Source organism: Carassius auratus, chromosome 24 (assembly GCF_003368295.1).
Source record: "Carassius auratus strain Wakin chromosome 24, ASM336829v1, whole genome shotgun sequence".
NCBI lineage: Eukaryota > Metazoa > Chordata > Actinopteri > Cypriniformes > Cyprinidae > Carassius > Carassius auratus.
Genome location: NC_039266.1, coordinates 21,671,692 through 21,695,685, shown reverse-complemented (window position 1 = coordinate 21,695,685; position 23,994 = coordinate 21,671,692). Strand labels below are relative to the sequence as shown.

At 39.3% G+C, this 23,994-nt stretch overlaps 1 long non-coding RNA gene and 7 gene segments (V, D, J or C); 5 read left to right on the top strand and 3 right to left on the bottom strand.

Moving 5' to 3' along the window:
- Positions 1-759: 759 nt before the first annotated feature.
- Positions 760-2,486, bottom strand: LOC113042644 (uncharacterized). 2 transcript variants are annotated; one of them, XR_003275603.1, is made up of 3 exons: positions 2,359-2,486; positions 2,117-2,211; positions 760-1,178 (listed from the first exon to the last, which is right to left on the bottom strand). It is a non-coding gene; the product is annotated as an uncharacterized LOC113042644 (long non-coding RNA). The 2 variants fall into 2 exon arrangements; XR_003275602.1 differs by having other exon boundaries at positions 2,117-2,401.
- Positions 2,487-2,793: 307 nt separating this feature from the next.
- Positions 2,794-4,954, top strand: LOC113042714 (immunoglobulin kappa variable 4-1-like). The segment is given in 4 exon segments: positions 2,794-2,842; positions 2,932-3,265; positions 4,101-4,266; positions 4,844-4,954. Coding segments are annotated over 4 exon segments (660 nt in total).
- A 3,943-nt stretch (positions 4,955-8,897) lies between these two features.
- On the top strand, positions 8,898-9,394 carry LOC113042638 (immunoglobulin kappa variable 1-39-like; the record flags this gene model as incomplete). The annotated part of the segment is given in 2 exon segments: positions 8,898-9,048; positions 9,138-9,394. Coding segments are annotated over 2 exon segments (306 nt in total), but the record flags the coding sequence as incomplete, so codon positions are not given.
- Positions 9,395-11,024: 1,630 nt separating this feature from the next.
- Positions 11,025-12,894, bottom strand: LOC113042713 (Ig lambda chain C region-like). The segment is given in 3 exon segments: positions 11,025-11,443; positions 12,745-12,796; positions 12,886-12,894. Coding segments are annotated over 3 exon segments (378 nt in total).
- A 504-nt stretch (positions 12,895-13,398) lies between these two features.
- On the top strand, positions 13,399-13,888 carry LOC113042712 (immunoglobulin kappa variable 4-1-like). The segment is given in 2 exon segments: positions 13,399-13,458; positions 13,548-13,888. Coding segments are annotated over 2 exon segments (390 nt in total).
- Positions 13,889-14,703: 815 nt separating this feature from the next.
- Positions 14,704-15,246, top strand: LOC113042711 (immunoglobulin kappa variable 1D-12-like). The segment is given in 2 exon segments: positions 14,704-14,780; positions 14,900-15,246. Coding segments are annotated over 2 exon segments (396 nt in total).
- A 517-nt stretch (positions 15,247-15,763) lies between these two features.
- LOC113042710 (Ig lambda chain C region-like) lies at positions 15,764-19,298 on the bottom strand. The segment is given in 3 exon segments: positions 15,764-16,245; positions 19,149-19,200; positions 19,290-19,298. Coding segments are annotated over 3 exon segments (378 nt in total).
- A 1,739-nt stretch (positions 19,299-21,037) lies between these two features.
- On the top strand, positions 21,038-21,613 carry LOC113042637 (immunoglobulin kappa variable 3-15-like). The segment is given in 2 exon segments: positions 21,038-21,113; positions 21,224-21,613. Coding segments are annotated over 2 exon segments (393 nt in total).
- Positions 21,614-23,994: the final 2,381 nt, after the last annotated feature.

The window sequence follows — 23,994 nt, the reverse complement described above, 5'->3', positions numbered from 1 at the left end:
AAGCTCCCGTCTGGATCCAGAACACCTGAGAAGAGATGATGCTGACCCTCAGAGGACCTCAGATGATGCTAACCCTGAATCAACACACAGAACTAACAATTATTGCTACAAGTGTGACTGCATCATATAATAATTCCTTTTAATAATGTTCATCGTCTGGCTGACTACGTCTTGTATTAATTTTTCTGAAAAATCCTGTCATATGCGCTCAAACTGACAGTCACCACTTATAAGCTACTAAATATTGTAGCAACATAATTTTCTGTAAAGTTGCTTTGTAATGATTTTTTATCTTAAAAAGCACTGTACAAGTAAACATGAATCTAGATTCAGTGGCAGTGGATCTAACAGTGATTTCACTCTGACCTTCAGTGGAGTCCATCACTCACTCTACAGTGTACATTTTCATAAATATTGAATGAAAAATAAAGTATTTCTTTTAGTTTTTTTTTTTACATGATAAATACTTAAATGTACAATACTTTATCTCATTAAAGTCATCTACCATTTTATCTGTGTGGTTCATAATCTGACAGCATGTTCTTGTTTCATCATGAATCTGCAGGTGTTTTCACGCTCCACTGAGTGAAGTTTATTTATAAAATGTGAGCTAAAGCTCTGAACCAATGAAAGACCTGAAACACAAACCACACACAATAACTGAAATACAGCATTTTATTGATTGATTGAACTATAATAAAATCATAACTGAATGATAAAGCAGACACATATGTTCTTGTATGAAGCACAGAAAGCAGAGCAGATGCAGATGCGAGCGACTGAAGCTGGATGTGGAGAATGAAGGAGTCGCTCATGTGCTGTTAGTCTCCATGTGAGACATGAGTGAGAAGAGCAGCAGATCTACTCTGAACACTGCTGTCTCGTCACGTGTCCAGTGAGCGCAGGCTGACCGCTCCGTGTGGCCTCACAGCTCACTGAGACGCTCTCCATCCACTCCTGCTCAGAGAGAGTCAGGCTGCTGCTCCAGCTGTACAGACCGTCCTTCTCCAGGAGCCCAGCGCTGCTCTCCTGAGACCTGCTGCTCCCGTCCACCTTCCAGCTCAGGCTCCAGTCTGACGGGAAGCCCTTGCTGGCCACACACACCAGTGTCGCTGTCTTCTTTGAGGAGATCTCTGCACTGGAGGGCGGCAGGACGCTCACTTTAGGACGAGTGACGCCTGACAAACACACAACACTCACCTCAGTCAAGAACTAAGCATTTCTCTACTTTAAAAAAGTTTTCAAAAATATATGAATTAAAATAATAAAAGAATATGTAAAAGTATAGTATTTGGGGTAAAAAGATCCCCTGCTGTTGGGACTAAAGACACAATAATTAACATGATAATTAATAGAAGGCTGACTTTTCCATTTATTGACATGACATGGTTAGATTCAGATGGTAAATATCATATATTATGTTGTGTGTCCATATTAGAAATAAAATTACCATGTTTAGATGAAACCATCATAATTAAAAACATGATATTAATCATATCATATAATAAAATATTATTTTTTGTTTCTAGCCTACTGTAAATATATGTTAAATTATTATGTGATCTCCTTCAATGCTTTCAGAATATTTTCTTTTTAAAATGATTTTGTTTCTGTATTTTAAAATGTTACATTTTAATGACAGTATATTTATTGAACAGAAATGAATTATTTGATTTCTCAAAATAAGCAGAAAATAGTACAAAGTTTGCTGAAGTGATTGTTTTTGATTAAGTTTTAACTAAGACATTATTAAAAAAAAAAACATTATTTTTGCTGAAGTATTTAAGTAAATATAATAACTGCAGGAGTTCATTACAGTTTTTGATGACAGCACGAGAAGATTGGGTACAAATGTTTTTTAATGTATAGAAAATATAACTTTTGTCTCGCATGTCTACTATAAATTATTAACCTCAAATCCATTATATTAAAATACAATAAGACAACCATTATTTTACTTAAAAATCAACACTCTAATCTGAAAATTTAAGTTCAGTGTGAACTAAAAAATAAAATTAAGATATGTAAATAAACGAAAATGTACATCCTTTCTATAGAGCAGCAAAGTGTTTGTCAGTCAGTTGTTGTATTAATAATGAAATGATGATTGACTTACTGCCAACATCCAGTTTGGTGCCGCTGCCGAAAGTCCACCACAGTGATACAAACTAATAGAGCAGCTGAACAAAAACCTCCTGAACGCTTCACTAACTGAACAAACACACATCAACTGAGTCTCCAACAAACACACACTCACAGCACACATCACCTGCATTTACTTCATCTGTCTTATTACTAAAACATCAACCTCAATTATTGAAAGAAATTCACTTTTATATCAAGTGTGACGTGACTCACAATCAAACTCAGTTGATTCAGTGATTGACAGAGACACGTGTGATGATCCTCATGTCTGTAAAAACCTGCACAACATCCACGGATTTGACATCAAATTAATGAATTAACATTAATCATGTTTCTATCAAACTACAGTCAAAAATATTCTCAGAGTCTCTCAGGAGAGAGTCAGGATCAAATACTAAAGTTGGTCTTGTAGATTTATTCAGAAGTGATACATTTATAACAGCTTGGCTATAAGAATATATAATATTATGAAAGATTGATTTTTGGCGTTTTATGAATTATATTTTGTGTCTGTTATTGAGCGACTGTCTGCAGGTAAATGATGTGAGTGTGTTTGCATATTGATCAGATGCTTCAGTGCTCTGAGAGTGTTTATAGTGCTGTGAGTTTAACACTTCATCACTGACACACACAACAATCTTCATCAACATGACCTTCATCATCATCTTCATCTGGACTCTCACAGCGTTTGCTCAAGGTTTGTGGAGCACAAGTTTGATATCAATTCATTTCTTCAAGTATATTGTCAAAGTTTTGAGTTGATTTTCTTCTTGTTGTGTGTTTCAGAGTGTAGAGGACAGATCAGCGTCACTCAGAGTCCCTCAACGACAGCAGCTCAACCAGGAGAAACAGTGAAGATCAGCTGTAGAACCAGCACAGATGTGTACAGGAATCTCTTTGGGACACACTTTCTTAGCTGGTACTTACAGAAACCTGGAGAAGCTCCTAAACTCCTGATTTATGAAGCAAGCACCCTCCAGTCAGGAACTCCATCTAGATTCAGTGGCAGTGGATCTAACAGTGATTTCACTCTGACCATCAGTGGAGTCCAGACTGAAGATGCTGGACATTATTACTGTCAGAGTTTCCACTGGCCGGGTAGCACTAGGCTGTTCACACAGTGATTGTGAGTGTTACAAAAACCTGTGTCAGTCAGAGTCACAGTGACTGAACTGATGCTGCAGCTGATCAAACACTATCACTCACTACTGACACACAGAGACCAAACACAGAACTACACATGAGCTCACAACTGAGTTAGGACTCACATCAGCTCTATTAGACTCAGATCTGTCCTGGGACAGACGGGTTTGACTCAGTTATGCTCTGATTTTGTGATGAATTGATATCAAATCAATCCAAAAACACACAAATGTTTTCTCTCTTACAGTTTGTTAGTTTTATGTTTTTTTTTAGTACTTACAATCATACTGATAAACTGCTTTATGTTATGAAACTATCACTCAATCTTCATAACTGTCTCATCAGTGCATGAGCAGAAGTGAAAGTGTTTCAGTTCAGAGCGTTGAACCGATCAAACAGTGAAACTGTGAGTTTGAGCTGAAATCAGATTTGCATTGACAGCTTTAGTGATTCTGATGGTCTCAGAATAGAGCAGCTCCGTCTCCAGAGACCATGTTCAAACCCCAAGAGCTTCAGTTCACATTTACTGCTAAACACAGCTGTTCTCAACGATTACAATCCATCAACAGCAGCTGAAACTTTAGTGAAGGAAGGACACACTGATCAATGATGCAGTCGAACACAAATGGAAGGCGTTCAGAAGCTTTATTGAATGAACAGCAATGGCAGCACATTGAAAGACTGCTTGAGTATTGAGCTGTAAATCAGGAGACTGCTGTGAATCCTGCTGCTCTTCACTGGAGAAACATCAGCACTCGGAGCTCTTGAGGAACGAGGTCTCGTGATCAGCTCCGTCATGTGTTACTCTGCAGACGAAGCGCTCGCCGGCTTCCCAGCGAAGGAGCCACTGGGTCGAAGGACCAAGGAGGAGTCCAGGGCTTGGAGGCTGGAGGCAGGGATGGGGCCTTAATCGCCAAGGTGGAGCTGGAGACTGGCAGTCCAGCGGCAAACCATCCAACCAGATGGCGCGGACTGAGGGTGAGCAGCGGGACTGACTGGCACCAGCAGAGATGAGGTCGATGAAGGGTTTGGTCTAGGAGGAGGAGAGAGAGGAAGGATGGGAGGAAACACAGGAGGATCAGGACTGGACGGAACCAGCGTAAGTGGAGCAGAGGGACTGGCAGGTCTAGGAGGAGGTGGGAGAGGGAGGCTGGGAGGGAATACAGGAAATTCATAGCTGGGCGGAACAAGAGGAGAAACAGAAAAGTCAGAGCTGGGCGGAACCAACGGAGAAAGAGAAAATTCAGAGCTGGGCGGAACCAACGGAGAAAGAGAAAATTCAGAGCTGGGCAGAACCAACGGAGAAGCAGAAAATTCAGAGCTGGGCGGAACCAACGGAGAAGCAGAAAATTCAGAGCTGGGCGGAACCAGCGGAGAAAGAGAAAATTCAGAGCTGGGCGGAACCAGCGGAGAAGCAGGGGATTCAGGAATTACCTCCATAGACCAGTCCATTAGATCCAGAAGTTGCTCCATATTTCCCGAGACCGAAGACAGCTCACCCTCAGTCGCGGAAGTGTGGGCAGGGCTTTCCTCCATGCCCTCGATCTCCACTAAGATACCCACGACACACGGTGTTGCACACCTGGTCAGTCGCGCTCTCGAGGTTCTGCACCCTGTCGGTGATTGGCTCGGGCTCTGCGGTGGGCTCTGGCTCCGTGTGGTTTGATGGTGGCTGGCTAGTCTCTGGGGCTGGAGATATCCTCTTCGGCGGTGCTGATGGTCCATGAAGATCCATTTTTCTCTAGCACCCACTCCACAAAAGTGGCGAAATCCTCTCGGGGACCGTTCGCTGGTAGGCGTGCCTTACACCGCTCGCTCAGGCCGGTATAGTAGAAATTGGAGAGCGAGCGGTCGGGGAAGTGGGTAAGGCACGCCAGATCGAGATCGAGAGTCCCTGGTATGGTCCTCCAGCGAACGGTCCAGTTGCTCCAGGCACAGGAGACGGACTGCTGGGATGGCCATTCCGGGAGAGGGAAAAAAAATAAAAGAAAGAAAAACACTGCTAAATTAACTACACTGTTGTGGTCCATGATTCTGTTACAAACTGGGTAGTGCTAGACGAAAGACAAAGAGCTTGAGGAGAATCGGGATCAAAAGCGGAGTTTACTGACAATAGGTTAGGATACAATATAAATAACAGCATTAACATAGACATTCACATTGATTATACATTCAGAAGTGTTAATACAATCACGGACGAAGAAGAACTAAACAGACAGGGTATTTATGCACACAGACGGTAATGAGGGAACTGGAGACAGGTGGGGAATAATCAATTAACAAAACAAGAAAAGGAAGGTGACCAAATAAGGGAACAAAAGTTCATTAACGTGACAGTGTGTGTGTGTGTGTGTATATATATATATATATATATATATATATATATATATATATATATATATATATATATATATATATACACACATCAAACATCAAATATAACATCAAAAACATCAAATATTTGTTATTTTTAATGTAGTGAAGAAATATGTTTGTAAAAGTGTTTGTGATTTCTGATCTTTCTCATTTGACAGAATCTATTGGGCAGGTGACAGTGACTCAAACTCCCTCAGTGCTGCTCGCTCAAACTGGACAATCAGTCACTGTGACCTGTACATTTAACAGAGATCCAGCCTGCTGTTGTAGTGGAAAGCAGTGTCTCAAATGGTACTTACAGAAACCTGGAGAAGCTCCTAAAATCCTGATTTATGGAACAAGCAGCCTCCAGTCAGGAACTCCATCTAGATTCAGTGGCAGTGGATCTAACAGTGATTTCACTCTGAGCATCAGTGGAGTCCAGACTGAAGATGCTGGACATTATTACTGTCAGAGTGCTCACTATATCAGTAGTAGTTATGTGTTCACACAGTGATTGTGAGTCGTACAAAAACCTGTGTCAGTCAGAGTCACAGTGACTGAACTGATGCTGCAGCTGATCAAACACTATCACTCACTACTGACACACAGAGACCAAACACAGAACTACACATGAGCTCACAACTGAGTTAGGACTCAGGGACCCCCCTCAAGGGGTGACTCCCTTTAGTCTGGACCATCAGTAAGTCGGTTACTATGAACATAGAATCAACTGAAACATCATAGGTCCAACATAAGAGACTGTTTGCAAGAAGTTCCCACTTAACCTCGGTCAGGTGGAGAGCTGGTGGTTACAGTGGAATTAGGAAAGGGAGGATAAGGGCAGATGTAAAAAGAAGAAGAAGTAGATAGTAAGTATCGCACTGATTTGGACGAGAATGCTGATGCCTTATCTGGATCACATCCCTCAGGTCTTGCCTACCTCCCCATGACCCACGATTCCTCTTAACTCTACCCGCAGGCGTAGAGGAGCGTGAGTCATGACACTAGCCTTCTGTGGCTGTCTTTGATCATCGGATCGAGACGGACCAGGACCCCTATGTTGTTCGGGCTCAGACCGGGACCTCCGTGAAATGAAGGATCTGAAAGCAGCATAGCGCGCATTCGCTTCCCTGAACTTCTCAATTTCCGTCTCAACGGAGATACTGGAAGGCGAAACCTGAGCATCGAGAAGAAAGCCTTTTCTTTCTTCCCGATGTCTGCCAGGTTCACCCACAGATGTCTCTCCATTACCACCATGGCCACCATAGTCTTGCCCATGGCGGAGGTGGCCTCCTTGGCAGCGCGAAGAGAGGGATCTGCGATGCGGCACAGCTCAGCTACCTGATCAGGAGAAAGGCCCTTGCCTTTATCCAGGTCTTTTAGCAGATCAGCCTGTTATGCTTGAAGCACCATCATCGTGTGTAATGAAGCTACAGTGTGACCTGCTGTTGCGTATGCCTTGTCAATTAAGCGAGTATTTCCTGAAGGGGCTTAGATGGCAAGGAGATAGATTAAGAGAGGAAAGGAAAAAGCTACTTCTACAGGGGGCATTCTCTCATGTTTTCGCACATCATTTCAAAGTTGGCATAACTCTTATGCCGAAACCGATGGATGCAAGAAGAAAATGGCCTCTTCCATTCCTTTTTGATCTCTGCATGGAGATCAGGCAGAAATGGATGGCCCACCTGGGCTGGAGATCTATGGTCAGAATGATAATGCTCGTCAAGGCGGCCTTACGGCATCACCTTGTTAGCGCACTTCCATGGCAAGTCCAACTTTGCCGTGGCGTGATCCATAACCTCAAACTGCTCTATGTGGGAAGTCGTGGCCTAATGGTTAGAGGGTTGGACTCCCAATCGAAGGGTTGTGGGTTCTAGTCTCGGGCCGGACGGAATTGTGGGTGGGGGGAGTGCATGTACAGTTCTCTCTCCACCTTCAATACCACGACTTAGGTGCCCTTGAGCAAGGCATCGAACCCCCAACTGCTCCCCGGGCGCCGCAGCATAAATGGCTGCCCACTGCTCCGGGTGTGTGCTCACAGTGTGTGTGTGTGTGTTCACTGCTCTGTGTGTGCATTTCGGATGGGTTAAATGCAGAGCACAAATTCTGAGTATGGGTCACCATACTTGGCTGAATGTCACTTCACTTCACTACATACACAGGATTGAGGATTGAGAAGGCTCAGCCTCAGCTTCTTCGCCATCCTCAAACATCTCCTGCTCTTTCTGGATAAAAACCCAGCAGAGTACTAACCTCAGTATCAGAAAGTGTTAAAGATATGAATGCTTTAGCATAAGTTCTGCAAGGGAGACTCAATTGTTAGCGTCACTTATTACCTTCTCAATTGTTCAATCACGTTCTAATAATAGAAGTATAAAGGACCTCTGTTACACTTGTCTGAGTTTGCAGATGCTGAATACTTCACTCACCATCATCCACCCCACCACCACCAAGTCGCCTGCCAACTTGTTTTTTCAATGTATGTTTCAGACATGGGTCACGACAAGGTGTTTCTTATAGCGACCCCTAGAGGACACAGTTCGAAGTTCCCTTAAAAGGAAACTGATTTTGTTCTCCAGGGTCACATACTGTATGTGACAGACTCAAACAGTTAAAAACTTATATATTAAATGTTTATAAACTGATGAATGAATGATAAAGCACACATGCAGCTTTGAATGAAATGCAAAAAGCAGAGGATGACAGATTACTGAAAACCCCTTACAGAACAAAAATACATGGGAATATAAAGCAAAATACATTTCCAAATATTTGGAAATATATTGCATATATTTTTCAATATACATCAATATACAATATACATCAATTTATGCATTGACAATATATGGTTATATATATTGATACATACAAATATATTTACAAATGGAGATACAACATATTATTCTGTATAATTTCCAATATACTATTGTGTCATTTAATATAATGATCATTTATATATTAGAAAATATATTTTCTTTGCGAAGACAAACAAGAGTTAAAAGAAACAGCACATTAAATTCTGTTTCCACCGCAGAGTAAAAATTATATAACTGTAAGATGAACTTTATGCTTTTGTGTAACAGAGAAAGTCTCAATAAAGACAATTAAAGTCACATTTATTTTTTAAATGATTGTTTGGTAATTTATCCAGTTTTCTGCTGCTGAGAATGAATCACAGAGATATGAAATAATATTAATATTGTGCTCTCCTGTAAGTGACCATGACACATTTGAGAGGAAACAGCTTTGAATATGTGTCCCACCCCTGTGATTGAGCACAATATCAGAGCGTCTGTCAGTCAGACTGTGAATCAACATCACTGTTCTTCAGTTCTCTCTTATTCCCAGTAAAGATGAGGACACTCGCTCTGATCATCTGCTCTCTGCTGCTGCTCCTCAATGGTCAGACTCACTTTTACTGCATTTTCATGCTTGTGTGGGTAAAGATCATTGATTTAATCTGGTGATTTTCTTCTTGTTGTGTGTTTCAGAGTGTAGAGGACAGATCAGCGTCACTCAGAGTCCCTCAACGACAGCAGCTCAACCAGGAGAAACAGTGAAGATCAGCTGTAGAACCAGCAGAGATGTGTTTGTATGGGCTAATCGGGATCATTATTTACACTGGTACTTACAGAAACCTGGAGAAGCTCCTAAACTCCTGATTTATGGAATACGCCACCTCCAGTCAGGAACTCCATCTAGATTCAGCGGCAGTGGATCTAACAGTGATTTCACTCTGAGCATCAGTGGAGTCCAGACTGAAGATGCTGGACATTATTACTGTCAGAGTTATCACAGTGTTAATGTGTTCACACAGTGATTGTGAGTGGTACAAAAACCTGTGTCAGTCAGAGCCACAGTGACTGAACTGATGCTGCAGCTGATCAAACACTATCACTCACTACTGACACACAGAGACCAAACACAGAACTACACATGAGCTCACAACTGAGTTAGGACTCACATCAGCTCTATTAGACTCAGATCTGTCCTGTTAAAAATGTAAAAGATTGGATGACCAATAATTTTCTCCTGTTAAATTCGGATAAGACAGAGATATTAATTACTGGACCAAAAACCGTACACACAGAATCTAGTAGACTACAAGTTGCAACTAGACGGATGTACTACAGTATTTCTTCCTCTACAGTCAAAAATCTGTGTGTTATATTAGTCAGCAACTTGTCTTCTACCACGTTACAATCCATCACACTCCCTAAGGTCACAAAATGCACATTCTTATTCTTTAGCTTGGGTTAAACGAATTAATTTATCTTTGTTGGAACAGCATCTACACTAATGATGTCTCTATTTGTTTCTCTGAAGCTCCAGTCTGGATCCAGAACACCTGAGAAGAGATGATGCTGACCCTGGATCAACAACAGAACTAACAAATATTGCTATTTACTATTCAATCAAATTATAATTGCTGATAATAATGTTCATCGTCTGGTTCACTATGTCTTGTATACATTTTTATTTCAATTTTCATTTGCACATAAACTGATCACCACTTATAAGCTACTACTAAATATTGTAGAAACTTAATTTTCTTTAAAGTTGCTTTACAATGATTTGTATAGTAAAGAGCACTAGACAAATAAACTGTAATTGAATTGAATTAAACATATTTGTACCACTTCATATATTTAATAAATTTCACAAGAAAGAGTGCCTTTTTTTTGCCAAAAATTACCATATACAAATGTGATATAGATTTTTTACAACAGCTCAATAAACTAGAAGTTTTATTGAGAGACTTGTGTTTTAGACACCATGTTGCCTGTTTTGTTTTTTGATATTTTATGGGTTATCTCTTCTTCTTTCTACTCACTCATTTGTAAATTGCATAATTTCTTTCTTCTTTCTAATTATAGATTCATATTCCAAAATGAATTGGCATGAATCTTGCAGTCAAAAAGTTGTGTAAGTCTTATAAACTATCACTCAAACTTCATAAGTGTCTCATCAGTGCATGAGCAGAAGTGAAAGTGTTTCAGTTCAGAGCGTTGAACCGATCAAACAGTGAAACTATGAGTTTGACTTTTAATGGATATTAAATAAAATATATAAAGGATTTATTCAGTTTTACACTTCATCTAACCCACTTAACCTTATTAAATGTGTCTAAGTTCATGTTGTTTCGTCGTCTATCTGCAGGTGTTTTTTCACGGTCCGTTGAGTTAAGTTTTTCAACTTTTTCTTTTAAATGTGAGGTAAAGCACTGATCCAAAGAAAGACATGAAACTAAAATAACAAAATAGAATACAAAGACTTAAAGTTACTATTGTATTTTATTTATTGACTGAATTGTAACAGAATCATAACTGAATGATAAAGCAGACACACATGTTCTTGTATGAAGCACACAAAGCAGAGCAGATGCAGATGCGAGCGACTGAAGCTGGATGTGGAGAATGAAGGAGTCGCTCATGTGCTGTTAGTCTCCATGTGAGACATGAGTGAGAAGAGCAGCAGATCTACTCTGAACACTGCTGTCTCGTCACGTGTCCAGTGAGCGCAGGCTGACCGCTCCGTGTGGCCTCACAGCTCACTGAGACGCTCTCCATCCACTCCTGCTCAGAGAGAGTCAGGCTGCTGCTCCAGCTGTACAGACCGTCCTTCTCCAGGAGCCCAGCGCTGCTCTCCTGAGACCTGCTGCTCCCGTCCACCTTCCAGCTCAGGCTCCAGTCTGACGGGAAGCCCTTGCTGGCCACACACACCAGTGTCGCTGTCTTCTTTGAGGAGATCTCTGCACTGGAGGGCGGCAGGACGCTCACTTTAGGACGAGTGACGCCTGACAAACACACAACACTCACCTCAGTCAAGAACTAAGCATTTCTCTACTTTCAAAAAGTTAAAAAAATATATATGTAAGATAAATACAATGATAGCTTTTCTTGGCCATTTTAAGTTACTGGAATGAATTTTTATAAAGCAAGTTAACAGCAATGAAAGTTTGGTGAAATAGGGTACAATAGGGAAAAACCATCTTTGATATTATTTTCCTCTAAACCACTAGATGGCACAAAAACGTCCAAAATATCTGCTTTTTAAGATGCACATATATATTTGGCTGATCCTTGACACAATCGCTTTTTATCAAATGTTGTAATTTAATCAAATGAGAATCATATATTTTGAGACGAAGGTCTTCTTAACTATGTTCAGTTTTGTTTGAGATAATTAAAGCAACAGTTTTTAAAAAAATAAAAGTATATGTAAAAGTATAGTATTTGGCGTCAAAGATCCCCTGCTGTTGGGGCTAAAGACACAATAATTAACATGATAATTAATAGAAGGCTGACTTTTCCATTTGTTGACATGACATGGTTAGAATCAGATGTTAAATATCATATATTATGGTGTGTGTCCATATTAGAGATAAATCACCATGTTTAGATTAAACCGTCAAAATTAAAAACATGATATTAATCATATCATATAATAGAATATAATTTGTTGTTTCTAGCCTAATGTAAATATATATACAATTATTATAAGATATCCTTCAATTCTTTCAGAATCTTTGCTTTTTACAATTATTTTGTTTCTGTATTTTACAAATTTATGTTTTTTATATTAACTTTTTAATGACAGTATATTTATTGAACAAAAATTAAAGAGCAGAAAATAGTACAAAGTTTGCTAAAGTTATTGTTTTTGAACAAGTATTAACTAAGACATTATTTTTAAAAAACAAAAAAAAATTTTGCTGAAGTATTTAAGTAAATATAATAACTGCAGGAGCTCATTACAGTTTTTGATGACAGCACGAGAAGATTGGGTACAAATGTTTTTTAAAGTACAGAAAATGTAACTTTTTTATCACGTCTACTACAAATTATTAACCTATCAAATATTTTAAAGATACAATTAAGCAACTATTATTCACAGTTTTGAAATATCTGCAGGTTTTACTTAAAATTCAACACTATAATCTGAAAATTTATGTTAAGGTTGATTGCCAAACATTCAATGTGAACAAAAAAATAAAATTAAGAGATATACATAAACAAAAAATTATATCTTTCTATAGCATAACAAAGTGTTTGTCAGTCAGTTGTAGTATTAATAATGAAATGATGATTGACTTACTGCCAACATCCAGTTTGGTGCCGCTGCCGAAAGTCCACCACAGTGATACAAACTAATAGAGCAGCTGAACAAAAACCTCCTGAACGCTTCACTAACTGAACAAACACACATCAACTGAGTCTCCAACAAACACACACTCACAGCACACATCACCTGCATTTACTTCATCTGTCTTATTACTAAAACATCAACCTCAATTATTGAAAGAAATTCACTTTTATATCAAGTGTGACATGACTCACAATCAAACTCAGTTGATTCAGTGATTGACAGAGACACGTGTGATGATCCTCATGTCTGTAAAAACCTGCACAACATCCACGGATTTGACATCAAATTAATGAATTAACATTAATCATGTTTCTATCAAACTACAGTCAAAAATATTCTCAAAGTCTCACAGGAGAGAGTCAGGATCAAATACTAAAGTTGGTCTTGTAGATTTATTCAGAAGTGATACATTTATAACAGAATGGTTATTAGATTATATAATATTATGAAACATTAATAGTAATTGTATTTAGTGTCTGTTATTGAGCGACTGTCTCCAGGTAAATGATGTGAGTGTGTTTGCATATTGATCAGATGCTTCAGTGCTCTGAGAGTGTTTATAGTGCTGTGAGTTTAACACTTCATCACTGACACACACAACAATCTTCATCAACATGACCTTCATCATCATCTTCATCTGGACTCTCACAGCGTTTGCTCAAGGTTTGTGGAGCACAAGTTTGATATCAATTCATTTCTTCAAGTATATTGTCAAAGTTTTGAGTTGATTTTCTTCTTGTTGTGTGTTTCAGAGTGTAGAGGACAGATCAGCGTCACTCAGAGTCCCTCAACGACAGCAGCTCAACCAGGAGAAACAGTGAAGATCAGCTGTAGAACCAGCACAGATGTGCTTGAACGTAGTGCACCACGTTACTATTTTAGCTGGTACTTACAGAAACCTGGAGAAGCTCCTAAACTCCTGATTTATTATACGATAGACCGTTACACTGGAACTCCATCTAGATTCAGTGGAACGAGTTCATCTGCAACTGATTTCACTTTGACCATCAGTGGAGTCCAGACTGAAGATGCTGGACATTATTACTGTCTGAGTTACCACTACATCAACAGTGGTGGTGTGTTCACACAGTGATTGTGAGTGTTACAAAAACCTGTGTCAGTCAGAGTCACAGTGACTGAACTGATGCTGCAGCTGATCAAACACTATCACTCACTACTGACACACAGAGACCAAACACAGAACTACACATGAGCTCACAACTGAGTTAGGACTCACATCAGCTCTATTAGACTCAGATCTGTCCTGGGACAGACGGGTTTGACTCAGTTATGCTCTGATTTTGTGATGAATTGATATCAAATCAATCCAAAAACACACAAATGTTTCTCTGTTACAGTTTGGTAGTTTTTATGTTTTTATGTGTACTTACAATCATACTGATAAACTGCCTTAAGAAACTATCACTCAAACTTCATAACTGTCTCATCAGTGCATGAGCAGAAGTGAAAGTGTTTCAGTTCAGAGCGTTGAACCGATCAAACAGTGAAACTGTGAGTTTGAGCTGAAATCAGATTTGCATTGACAGCTTTAGTGATTCTGATGGTCTCAGAATAGAGCAGCTCCGTCTCCAGAGACCATGTTCAAACCCCAAGAGCTTCAGTTCACATTTACTGCTAAACACAGCTGTTCTCAACTATTACAATTAAACAAAACAATTTTCAGAATGTAAGTCTAATTAAAATTTAGCTCAGTTCAAAATGATGCAACAAGTCATAAGCATCTAGTGCTTACCTGCAGAGCTACAACCAAAATGGAAAAAACTGTGTATCTGCTGTCTGCAGGTAAATGATGTGAGTGTGTTTGCATATTGATCAGATGCTTCAGTGCTCTGAGAGTGTTTATAGTGCTGTGAGTTTAACACTTCATCACTGAGAGCTTTTCTAAATTTTAACTGAAAGAGCAACCAACAAGAAGATGATGATCATCGGCGTCTGTATCTGGACACTCATTCTTTGTGTTCAAGGTTAATTTATAACTCAGAATGTGGTTTATATGCACGTGTTTGATAGTAAAACTGATTTTGTTCAGGATACTTTGAATTTAATAACTGTTGATTATTATCTGATGAAATGTCATTCACAGGAACTACAGGACAAGTTTCTGTGACTCAGACTCCCTCAGCAGCTGCTGTTCAAGCAGGAGAAACAGTTACTATAAACTGTCAAACTAGCAGAGGAATTGGAGATCGATCACAGGGTTGTCGTTCCTGTCTCGCCTGGTATCTGCAGAAACCTGGAGAAGCTCCTAAACTCCTCATTTATTACATTAGATCACTACAGTCAGGAACTCCATCTAGATTCAGTGGCAGTGGAGCAGCTTATGGAACAGATTTCACTCTGACCATCAGTGGAGTCCAGACTGAAGATGCTGGACATTATTACTGTCAGAGTGCTCACGTCATCAGTGGTAGCTGGGTGTTCACACAGTGATAGTGAGTGGTACAAAAACCTGTGTCAGTCAGAGTCACAGTGACTGAACTGATGCTGCAGCTGATCAAACACTATCACTCACTCTACAGAGAAGAAACACAAATTCTTTTGAGGTCCATAATTTTTTATTTAAATTTTTGTTTTGTTTTTTATATAAAAAAAATTAAGATATTTTATTATGTATCTCTTCTTCATTCCACTCACTCGTTTTCATATTGCATAATTTCTTTCTTCTTTCTAATTAATTGTTGATTGATTGATAACAACTGTCTAATTGTTGTTATCACTTTTGTTATTAGTCTTGTTATTGTATTTTCTTCCTAAAAGCCTCTTGTGGACAGGTGTTGAAAATTACCATTTATGCTATAACACTAAAACCAATGCACATGGTTCATCCAATTTAATTGTATGTCCATGTCAAATAAAGACATAAATAAATAAATTATAGATTCATATTCCAAAAAGAATCAGCAGGACATAAAGATGTAGTTGTATTTTATTTATTGAATGAATCGTAATAGAATCATAACTGAATGATAAAGCAGACACATATGTTCTTGTATGAAGCACACAAAGCAGAGCAGATGCAGATGCGAGCGACTGAAGCTGGATGTGGAGAATGAAGGAGTCGCTCATGTGCTGTTAGTCTCCATGTGAGACATGAGTGAGAAGAGCAGCAGATCTACTCTGAACACTGCTGTCTCGTCACGTGTCCAGTGAGCGCAGGCTGACCGCTCCGTGTGGCCTCACAGCTCACTGAGACGCTCTCCATCCACTCCTGCTCAGAGAGAGTCAGGCTGCTGCTCCAGCTGTACAGACCGTCCTTCTCCAGGAGCCCAGCGCTGCTCTCCTGAGACCTGCTGCTCCCGTCCACCTTCCAGCTCAGGCTCCAGTCTGACGGGAAGCCCTTGCTGGCCACACACACCAGTGTCGCTGTCTTCTTTGAGGAGATCTCTGCACTGGAGGGCGGCAGGACGCTCACTTTAGGACGAGTGACGCCTGACAAACACACAACACTCACCTCAGTCAGGAACAAAGCTTTTCTCTACTTTCAGGTTATATATATACAATATAAGAACAATAAATACAAAACAAATTTTCTTATTCATTTTAGCAACATTACACTGCAAGTCACCTGAATTAATTTTTACAAAGTCTGTGATCAGCAAAGCAACGCATGTTTTGTGAAATATATTAATATACTAAAGAGTCATTTTCATTATCAAATTTAATATTACTTTGATTAAAAGCATGACAGATCAGATGTGACCTGATGAGCATGAGAAAATCAGATACAAAACTTTGCTTTAAAAATAGAAAATAAAACAAAATGTCTCGGATGTGTATTATAACTTTAAAAATAAATTATTCAAATATTATTGTTAAAAAAACATACAATTAAGCCATTTCCAGTTTGAAAATATCTGCATGTTACTTAAAATTCAACACACTAATCAGAAAATGTACGTTTAATTATTTTTTCATTATCACTTACTACAATCAAAGTGGTGCCAAAATGACAATCATATAACACTGATTTCAGTGCATTTAAAATTTAATAATCAATAAATATCAAATTAACAGAAATTATTATAGTTTACTGGATGAAATAAAAAATGCCATGACAATCAAAACCATCTTTACAATGTTGACTGCTAAACATTCAATGTGAACTAAAAACATAAATATATATGAATATAAAAATACATAAACAAGCATGCATCATTTCTATAGTGTAACAAAGTGTTTGTCAGTCAGTTGTTGTATTAATAATGAAATGATGATTGACTTATGTCACAGTGTGACAAATGGCATGTGGAACTTATTCCCGCTGAAGCAGTGTTCCCGGGGGAACGCTTTGAGTGTAACCCTGTTCCCAGGCCTGTGTGTGCGTTTGTTGCTGTGACAACCCCAAATGATGGATTGGCAACAGGTGTGGGGGATTTACTCAGAGTTTGCGTGAGGCCTCATCAACAGTGGAGAGGATAAAAAGCAAGAGAGAGAGAGGTGGTGCGTGTGGTTTTTCTCCCTTGTGAAAAGTCGTTTTATTGGGTGGTAATAGTTACTGGAGGACGGGTGAATGAAGAGGACAGTGTTGCTTGATGAGGGATTCGAGAACAACAGCAGGAGAGCGAATTACCCTGTTTGCATTGGAGAGGAGCTGAGTAACTGAGAACTGAGTCTTGTAATTGCACACGTTTGACACTGAATTGGATGTGGTTTGGAGTGTTTGGATCACGATCATAAATATCACTGAGTGGATTGTATTGATTCATTACCGATCTCTTACCTCTCCCTCCTCTATAAATGGTGATGTGAACTCTGCCTGTGACTGTGAAGAAAAACATCTCAGAACATCCTCAGTGGCAGTGAGGATTGCGCCCTCCCCCTTCCCCTCGGACAGAAACCCGAATGTGAGTGCTGGCTTTAAATTGCACGTCGTGAAGTGAGTTTGCAGTGGCTAAAATTGATGTTTTCCCCCACAATATATGTTTGAAGTGGAATTGTCGTGTGTGTGTGTAAGCTACATTCCTGTTTGCCATGCACTCTCTATGTGTCATGAGGGCTGACTGTCAATAGTAAGAGTCCTGCGACACTGATTTGTTCCAACTGTCTGGATGTTGAGGATTTATCATCTGGGATGTGAATTAACCCCTCTGTTGTGCTAATAGGAGAAGAGATGCCCTGTTGAAATGTTTACTATCTGCCTCAGAAAAGCTCTGTGCAACCTGTTGACTTCGAGTCTGCTGTATCCCTGCCATTCAACTGTATGGTGAGAGGTGTTCGCTCCTTCCAATACATGTGAACTGTATACTTGCTTGAAACATCCATTCTGTCTGTCTCAGAAGAAGCCCATATTCAGCCTGTTGACTTCGAGTCTGCTGTATCCCTGCTATTCGTCTGTATTGTGAGAAGTATTCGTTCCTTCCAATGCATGTGAACTGTATACTTGCCTGAAACATCCATTCTGTCTGTCTCAGAAGAAGCCCCATTCAGCCTGATGACTTCGAGCCTGCTGTATCCCTGCTACTCATCTGTATGAGGAAGCCCCATTCAGCCTGTTGGCTTCGAGTCTGCTGTATCCCTGCTATTCATCCGTATTGTGAGAAGTGTTCGTTCCTTCCAACGCATGTGAACTGTATACTTTGTCTGAAGCATCCATTCTGTCTGTTTCAGTAGAAACCCTGCTCAGCCTGTTGACTTAGAGTTTGTTGCATCCTTGTGGCCCACCTGTGCTGAGAGAGGTGACTGTCCTTTGTCACGAACGTGAGAGGGGCACGCTTTGTCTGGAATATCCACTCTGACGGTGTCAGGAGAAGCCACCTTACTGTAAGACCGTGCACCTGCCGTATACGTACTTGACTGATATCATTCGCCTCAAATTCCGTACCTGTGGAAGAAGGAAGGAAGGCTGGAATTACATACTTACCGGAGGAGACTTACCGGACCCCTCACTTGCCAAACACATCCCCACCTCAAGGCTGTGTATCTGCCGTGTACGGACCTGACCGATATCCATCCGTCCCAAATTCTGCATCTGTGAAGAAGGGAAGGGAGTTTGGAAGTATTTAATTACCAGAGGAGACTTACCAGACTGCGGGCTTGCCGATTGTATTCCCACCTGTGAAATACCTACTTGACCACCCATCTGTCCATCTATTGCGGGGCCCGCACAGAGGAAGAGGGCGGGAGAGTCCCCGGTCGCTGCATTGTTTACCTTCAAGCCCTGAGGGTAACAAAGAAGATTTTAGTTTAGGATTCCCAATTTGTTTTTACTTCAAAATAAAACTTGATAAATTTATTCTCTGTCTCCGACTCTTCCCTCTGATACGCTCCTCGAGGTGGTCCTGGTTTAGGGGAGGGCGCAGTCCAGCTTGGCCCCCCTGACCTGTGACACTTACTGCCAACATCCAGTTTGGTGCCGCTGCCGAAAGTCCACCACAGTGATACAAACTAATAGAGCAGCTGAACAAAAACCTCCTGAACGCTTCACTAACTGAACAAACACACATCAACTGAGTCTCCAACAAACACACACTCACAGCACACATCACCTGCATTTACTTCATCTGTCTTATTACTAAAACATCAACCTCAATTATTGAAAGAAATTCACTTTTATATCAAGTGTGACGTGACTCACAATCAAACTCAGTTGATTCAGTGATTGACAGAGACACGTGTGACGATCCTCATGTCTGTAAAAACCTGCACAACATCCACGGATTTGACATCACAAGAGTAAGGTTAATGTACTAAAGTTGGTCTTGAAGATGTTTTCAGAATTAAAGTGAATGATACAGTTTTTAATAGTTTGGCTAATAGAAGACGTTCAGTAATTGTTTTTTATTTCAGGCCTTTAACTGAGACTGAGCGACTGTCTGCAGGTAAATGATGTGAGTGTGTTTGCATATTGATCAGATGCTTCAGTGCTCTGAGAGTGTTTATAGTGCTGTGAGTTTAACACTTCATCACTGACACACACAACAATCTTCATCAACATGACCTTCATCATCATCTTCATCTGGACTCTTTCATACTGCTTTATACTACAAGGTGAATAGTGTATATTTCAAATAATATTATTTAAATAATTTTATTATATATGTCAAATAATATATTTTTATGGACTAATAAATGTGTGTGTTTCAGGGTGTAAAGCTCAGATCACAGTCACTCAGACTCCTTCAGCTAAAGCCGTCACACCAGGAGAAAATGTTGTGATGAGCTGTAAGTTTAGTTCTGCTCCAGTCTGCATCTCAAACCCCTGTGTGTCCTGGTACTTACAGAAACCTGGAGAAGCTCCTAAACTCCTGATTTATTTAACCAAAAAAAAAACCAAAACCAAAAGTTTAAAAACCAAAAGTCCAGTCAGAAACTCCATCTAGATTCAGTGGCAGTGGATCTAACACTGATTTCACTCTGACCATCAGTGGAGTCCAGACTGAAGATGCTGGACATTATTACTGTCAGAGTTATCACAGTGGTTATGTGTTCACACAGTGATTGTGAGTGGTACAAAAACCTGTGTCAGTCAGAGTCACAGTGACTGAACTGATGCTGCAGCTGATCAAACACTATCACTCACTCTACAGAGAAGAAACACAAATATAAACTTTTTTGTATATCATGAGTATATTTGAAAATAGAAATGATTTTGACGATCAGATTTTCTTCTTTCTAATAATACAGTCATACTGTAAAGTGCAAACCAGCATATTCGTGCAAAATAAGAGTTAATTGCACATTTGTTATATTTGCACTCTTTGTTATATTTCAAGCATGTACTTGTATATGCGTTTGCTTTTGAAGTAACCGATTTGAAGTAGTTTATTTAATCTGGTTCTGTTGTGTTTGATGAGGGTTGGAGCTGAACTTCACAGCAAAGTAGATCTCCAACAGGATTGAGTAATAATAATAATGATAATAATATTTAATGAAATAATTAATTAATCATAATCAATGTAAATTAAAGCATTCTGAATTATCAAAAATAATTTATGAAATTCTGTCTACTAAAATTTTTTACCACTATTGGATCCAGTTACATATGTATCTACCAGTGAAGAGTCTCCGTCCAGTGAAACTACTCATTAAAACAGTTTTGAACTGAGCTCAAAATAATGCATGTCATAAGCATCGTTTAGAAGCACAAACAAAATTGTGCATCTCTTCTGTCTCCAGGTAAATGATGTGAGTGTGTTTGCATATTGATCAGATGCTTCAGTGCTCTGAGAGTGTTTATAGTGCTGTGAGTTTAAAACTTCATCACTGGGAGCTTTTCTAAATTTTAACTGAAAGAGCAACTAACAAGAAGAAGATGATCATCAGTGTCTGTATCTGGACACTCATTCTTTGTGTTCAAGGTTAATTTATTACTCAATATTTATATGCATGTGTTAGATGGTAAAACTGATTGTGTTCTGTATACTTGAATAACTGTTGCCATTATTATTATATGAAATATTATTCACAGGAATTACAGGACAAGTTTCTGTGACTCAGACTCCCTCAGCAGCAGCTGTTCAACCAGGAGAAACAGTTACTATAAACTGTCAAACTAGCAGAGGGATTGGAAAACGTTCATGGGGTTGTGGTGAATGTCTCAACTGGTATCTGCAGAAACCTGGAGAAACTCCTAAAATCCTCATTTTTGGCATTAGAGAACGATGGTCAGGAACTCCATCTAGATTCAGTGGCAGTGGAGCAGATTATGGAACAGATTTCACTCTGACCATCAGTGGAGTCCAGACTGAAGATGCTGGACATTATTACTGTAAGCCTGGACATGTATTCGACAGCAGAAATGTCCTGACACAGTGATAAAGAGTCATACAAAAACCTGTGTCAGTCAGAGTCACAGTGACTGAACTGATGCTGCAGCTGATCAAACACTATCACTCACTACTGACACACAGAGACCAAACACAGAACTACACATGAGCTCACAACTGAGTTAGGACTCACATCAGCTCTATTAGACTCAGATCTGTCCTGTGACAGACGGGTTTGACTCAGTTATGTTCAGAATCAGAGAAAACTGGGTGTAAGTTGATATAGAGTAAACATAATTTAATAAGTCATTGTATAGCAACATAAAGATGTTTTTAACAGTTCCTCAAGTAGCTCTTTCATCTCAAGCTGATGATGAATTTATTATTCATGTCTCATCAGTGCATGAGCAGAAGTGAAAGTGTTTCAGTTCAGAGCGTTGAACCGATCAAACAGTGAAACTGTGAGTTTGAGCTGAAATCAGATTTGCATTGACAGCTTTAGTGATTCTGATGGTCTCAGAATAGAGCAGCTCCGTCTCCCAGAGACCATGTTCAAACCCCAAGAGCTTCAGTTCACATTTACTGCTAAACACAGCTGTTCTCAACTATTACAATCCATCAACAGCAGCTGAAACTTTAGTGAAGGAAGGACACACTGATCAATGATGCAGTCGAACACAAATGGAAGGCGTTCAGAAGCTTTATTGAATGAACAGCAATGGCAGCACATTGAAAGACTGCTTGAGTATTGAGCTGTAAATCAGGAGGACGGCTGTGAATCCTGCTGCTCTTCACTGGAGAAACATCAGCACTCGGAGCTCTTGAGGAACGAGGTCTCGTGATCAGCTCCGTCATGTGTTACTCTGCAGACGAAGCGCTCGCCGGCTTCCCAGCGTGCTTTGCTGAGGCTCAGGACGCTGCTGCGCGTGTAGCGTCCGTCCCGCTCGCTCTCTGCGCTGGTCTGAACCCCTCGGTGACCTCTGACCCGTCCAGCGTCCAGCTCACCTGCGCCCCCTGTGGAGAGTAAGAGCTGAGCAGACAGAGCAGTGCGGCTGAGTCTCCAGAGATCTGCAGAGAAGAGGGAGGCAGCAGAGACACGGAGGGCTTCACTGCGGGACCAGCTGCAACACACACACACACACACACACACACACGCACGCACACACACACCACACACACACACACACGCACACACACACACACACACGCGCACACACAAACGCACACACACACATACACACACACACACACACACACACACACACACACACACACACACACACACACACACAACGCACACACACACACACACACACACCACACACACACAAACGCACACACAAACGCACACACACACATACCCACACACACACACACATACACACACACGCACGCACACACACACACACACATACACACAGAGAGAAGCAGAAGTGAAAAACTGATCAGTGGAGTTTAATTTTATAAGATACATATGAAACAATCTTCAGAATTAAAAAAAAAAAACATTATTCAAGAAAATGTATGTTTATATTATGATGTCGCTATATGACTCAGAAAAAAAAATCATAATTTCATTATTAATGGTGTTTTTGAAATATTCACGCTATTCAGACTCACAATCATGAATATCAGCAAACTTGAGAGTTTAAATAGTTTAAATGATTAATTTCTAAATGCTCTTCAAGTTCCTTGTTGTCTGATGACAAACACTTTATTGTTAAATGTGCCAAGATTTTAGACAAAATCATATCAAAGAAATAATTAAATAGATTTTAAAGTACTGCTATTTATACTTGTAATTGCATGTAATTAATCATAATAAATAAAAAATTACATTTAAAAATAACATAAATTATAAAATGTAAATAAGGATGAAAAAATATAATAATTAGCATTAATTTCAGAAATAGTAAATTACAGAACATGTGAACTTTTAATCTCGATCTAATAACAAACATTGTCCAGATAAAAATAATTAGTATATTGTGATTTTGTCATAAGGTATAGAAAACAAATTTAAATAATTGCAATATTATTTGTATTGAAAAATATTATTCTATTTTGACACTAACAATTCATTTACAATTTCAGTACCAGTTTTTAATTTCTGTTATGATGTTGTTGTTTTTTAATTATCATCAGTAGCAGCAAACTTAATAGTTTAAATGACTGATTTTGAACATTAACTAAATTTCTCTTGTCTGGTGACGATGTCTATACAATTACATTTATTATTATCAAACTTCATGCATCTAAAAACCCTTAATTGTTAAATGTACCATTAATTATAGACAAAATTATATACAAATAAAAAAAAATTTTTTATATAATAAAATTGACTGACATCTAAAGATGCAATAATATTTTACAGATAATAAGTTGAATTATTCATGTAAAATGAATATATATATTGAATATGTTATATTCAATACGAACTATACAAAGAAAACTTTACAAAATTTTTTTTTTA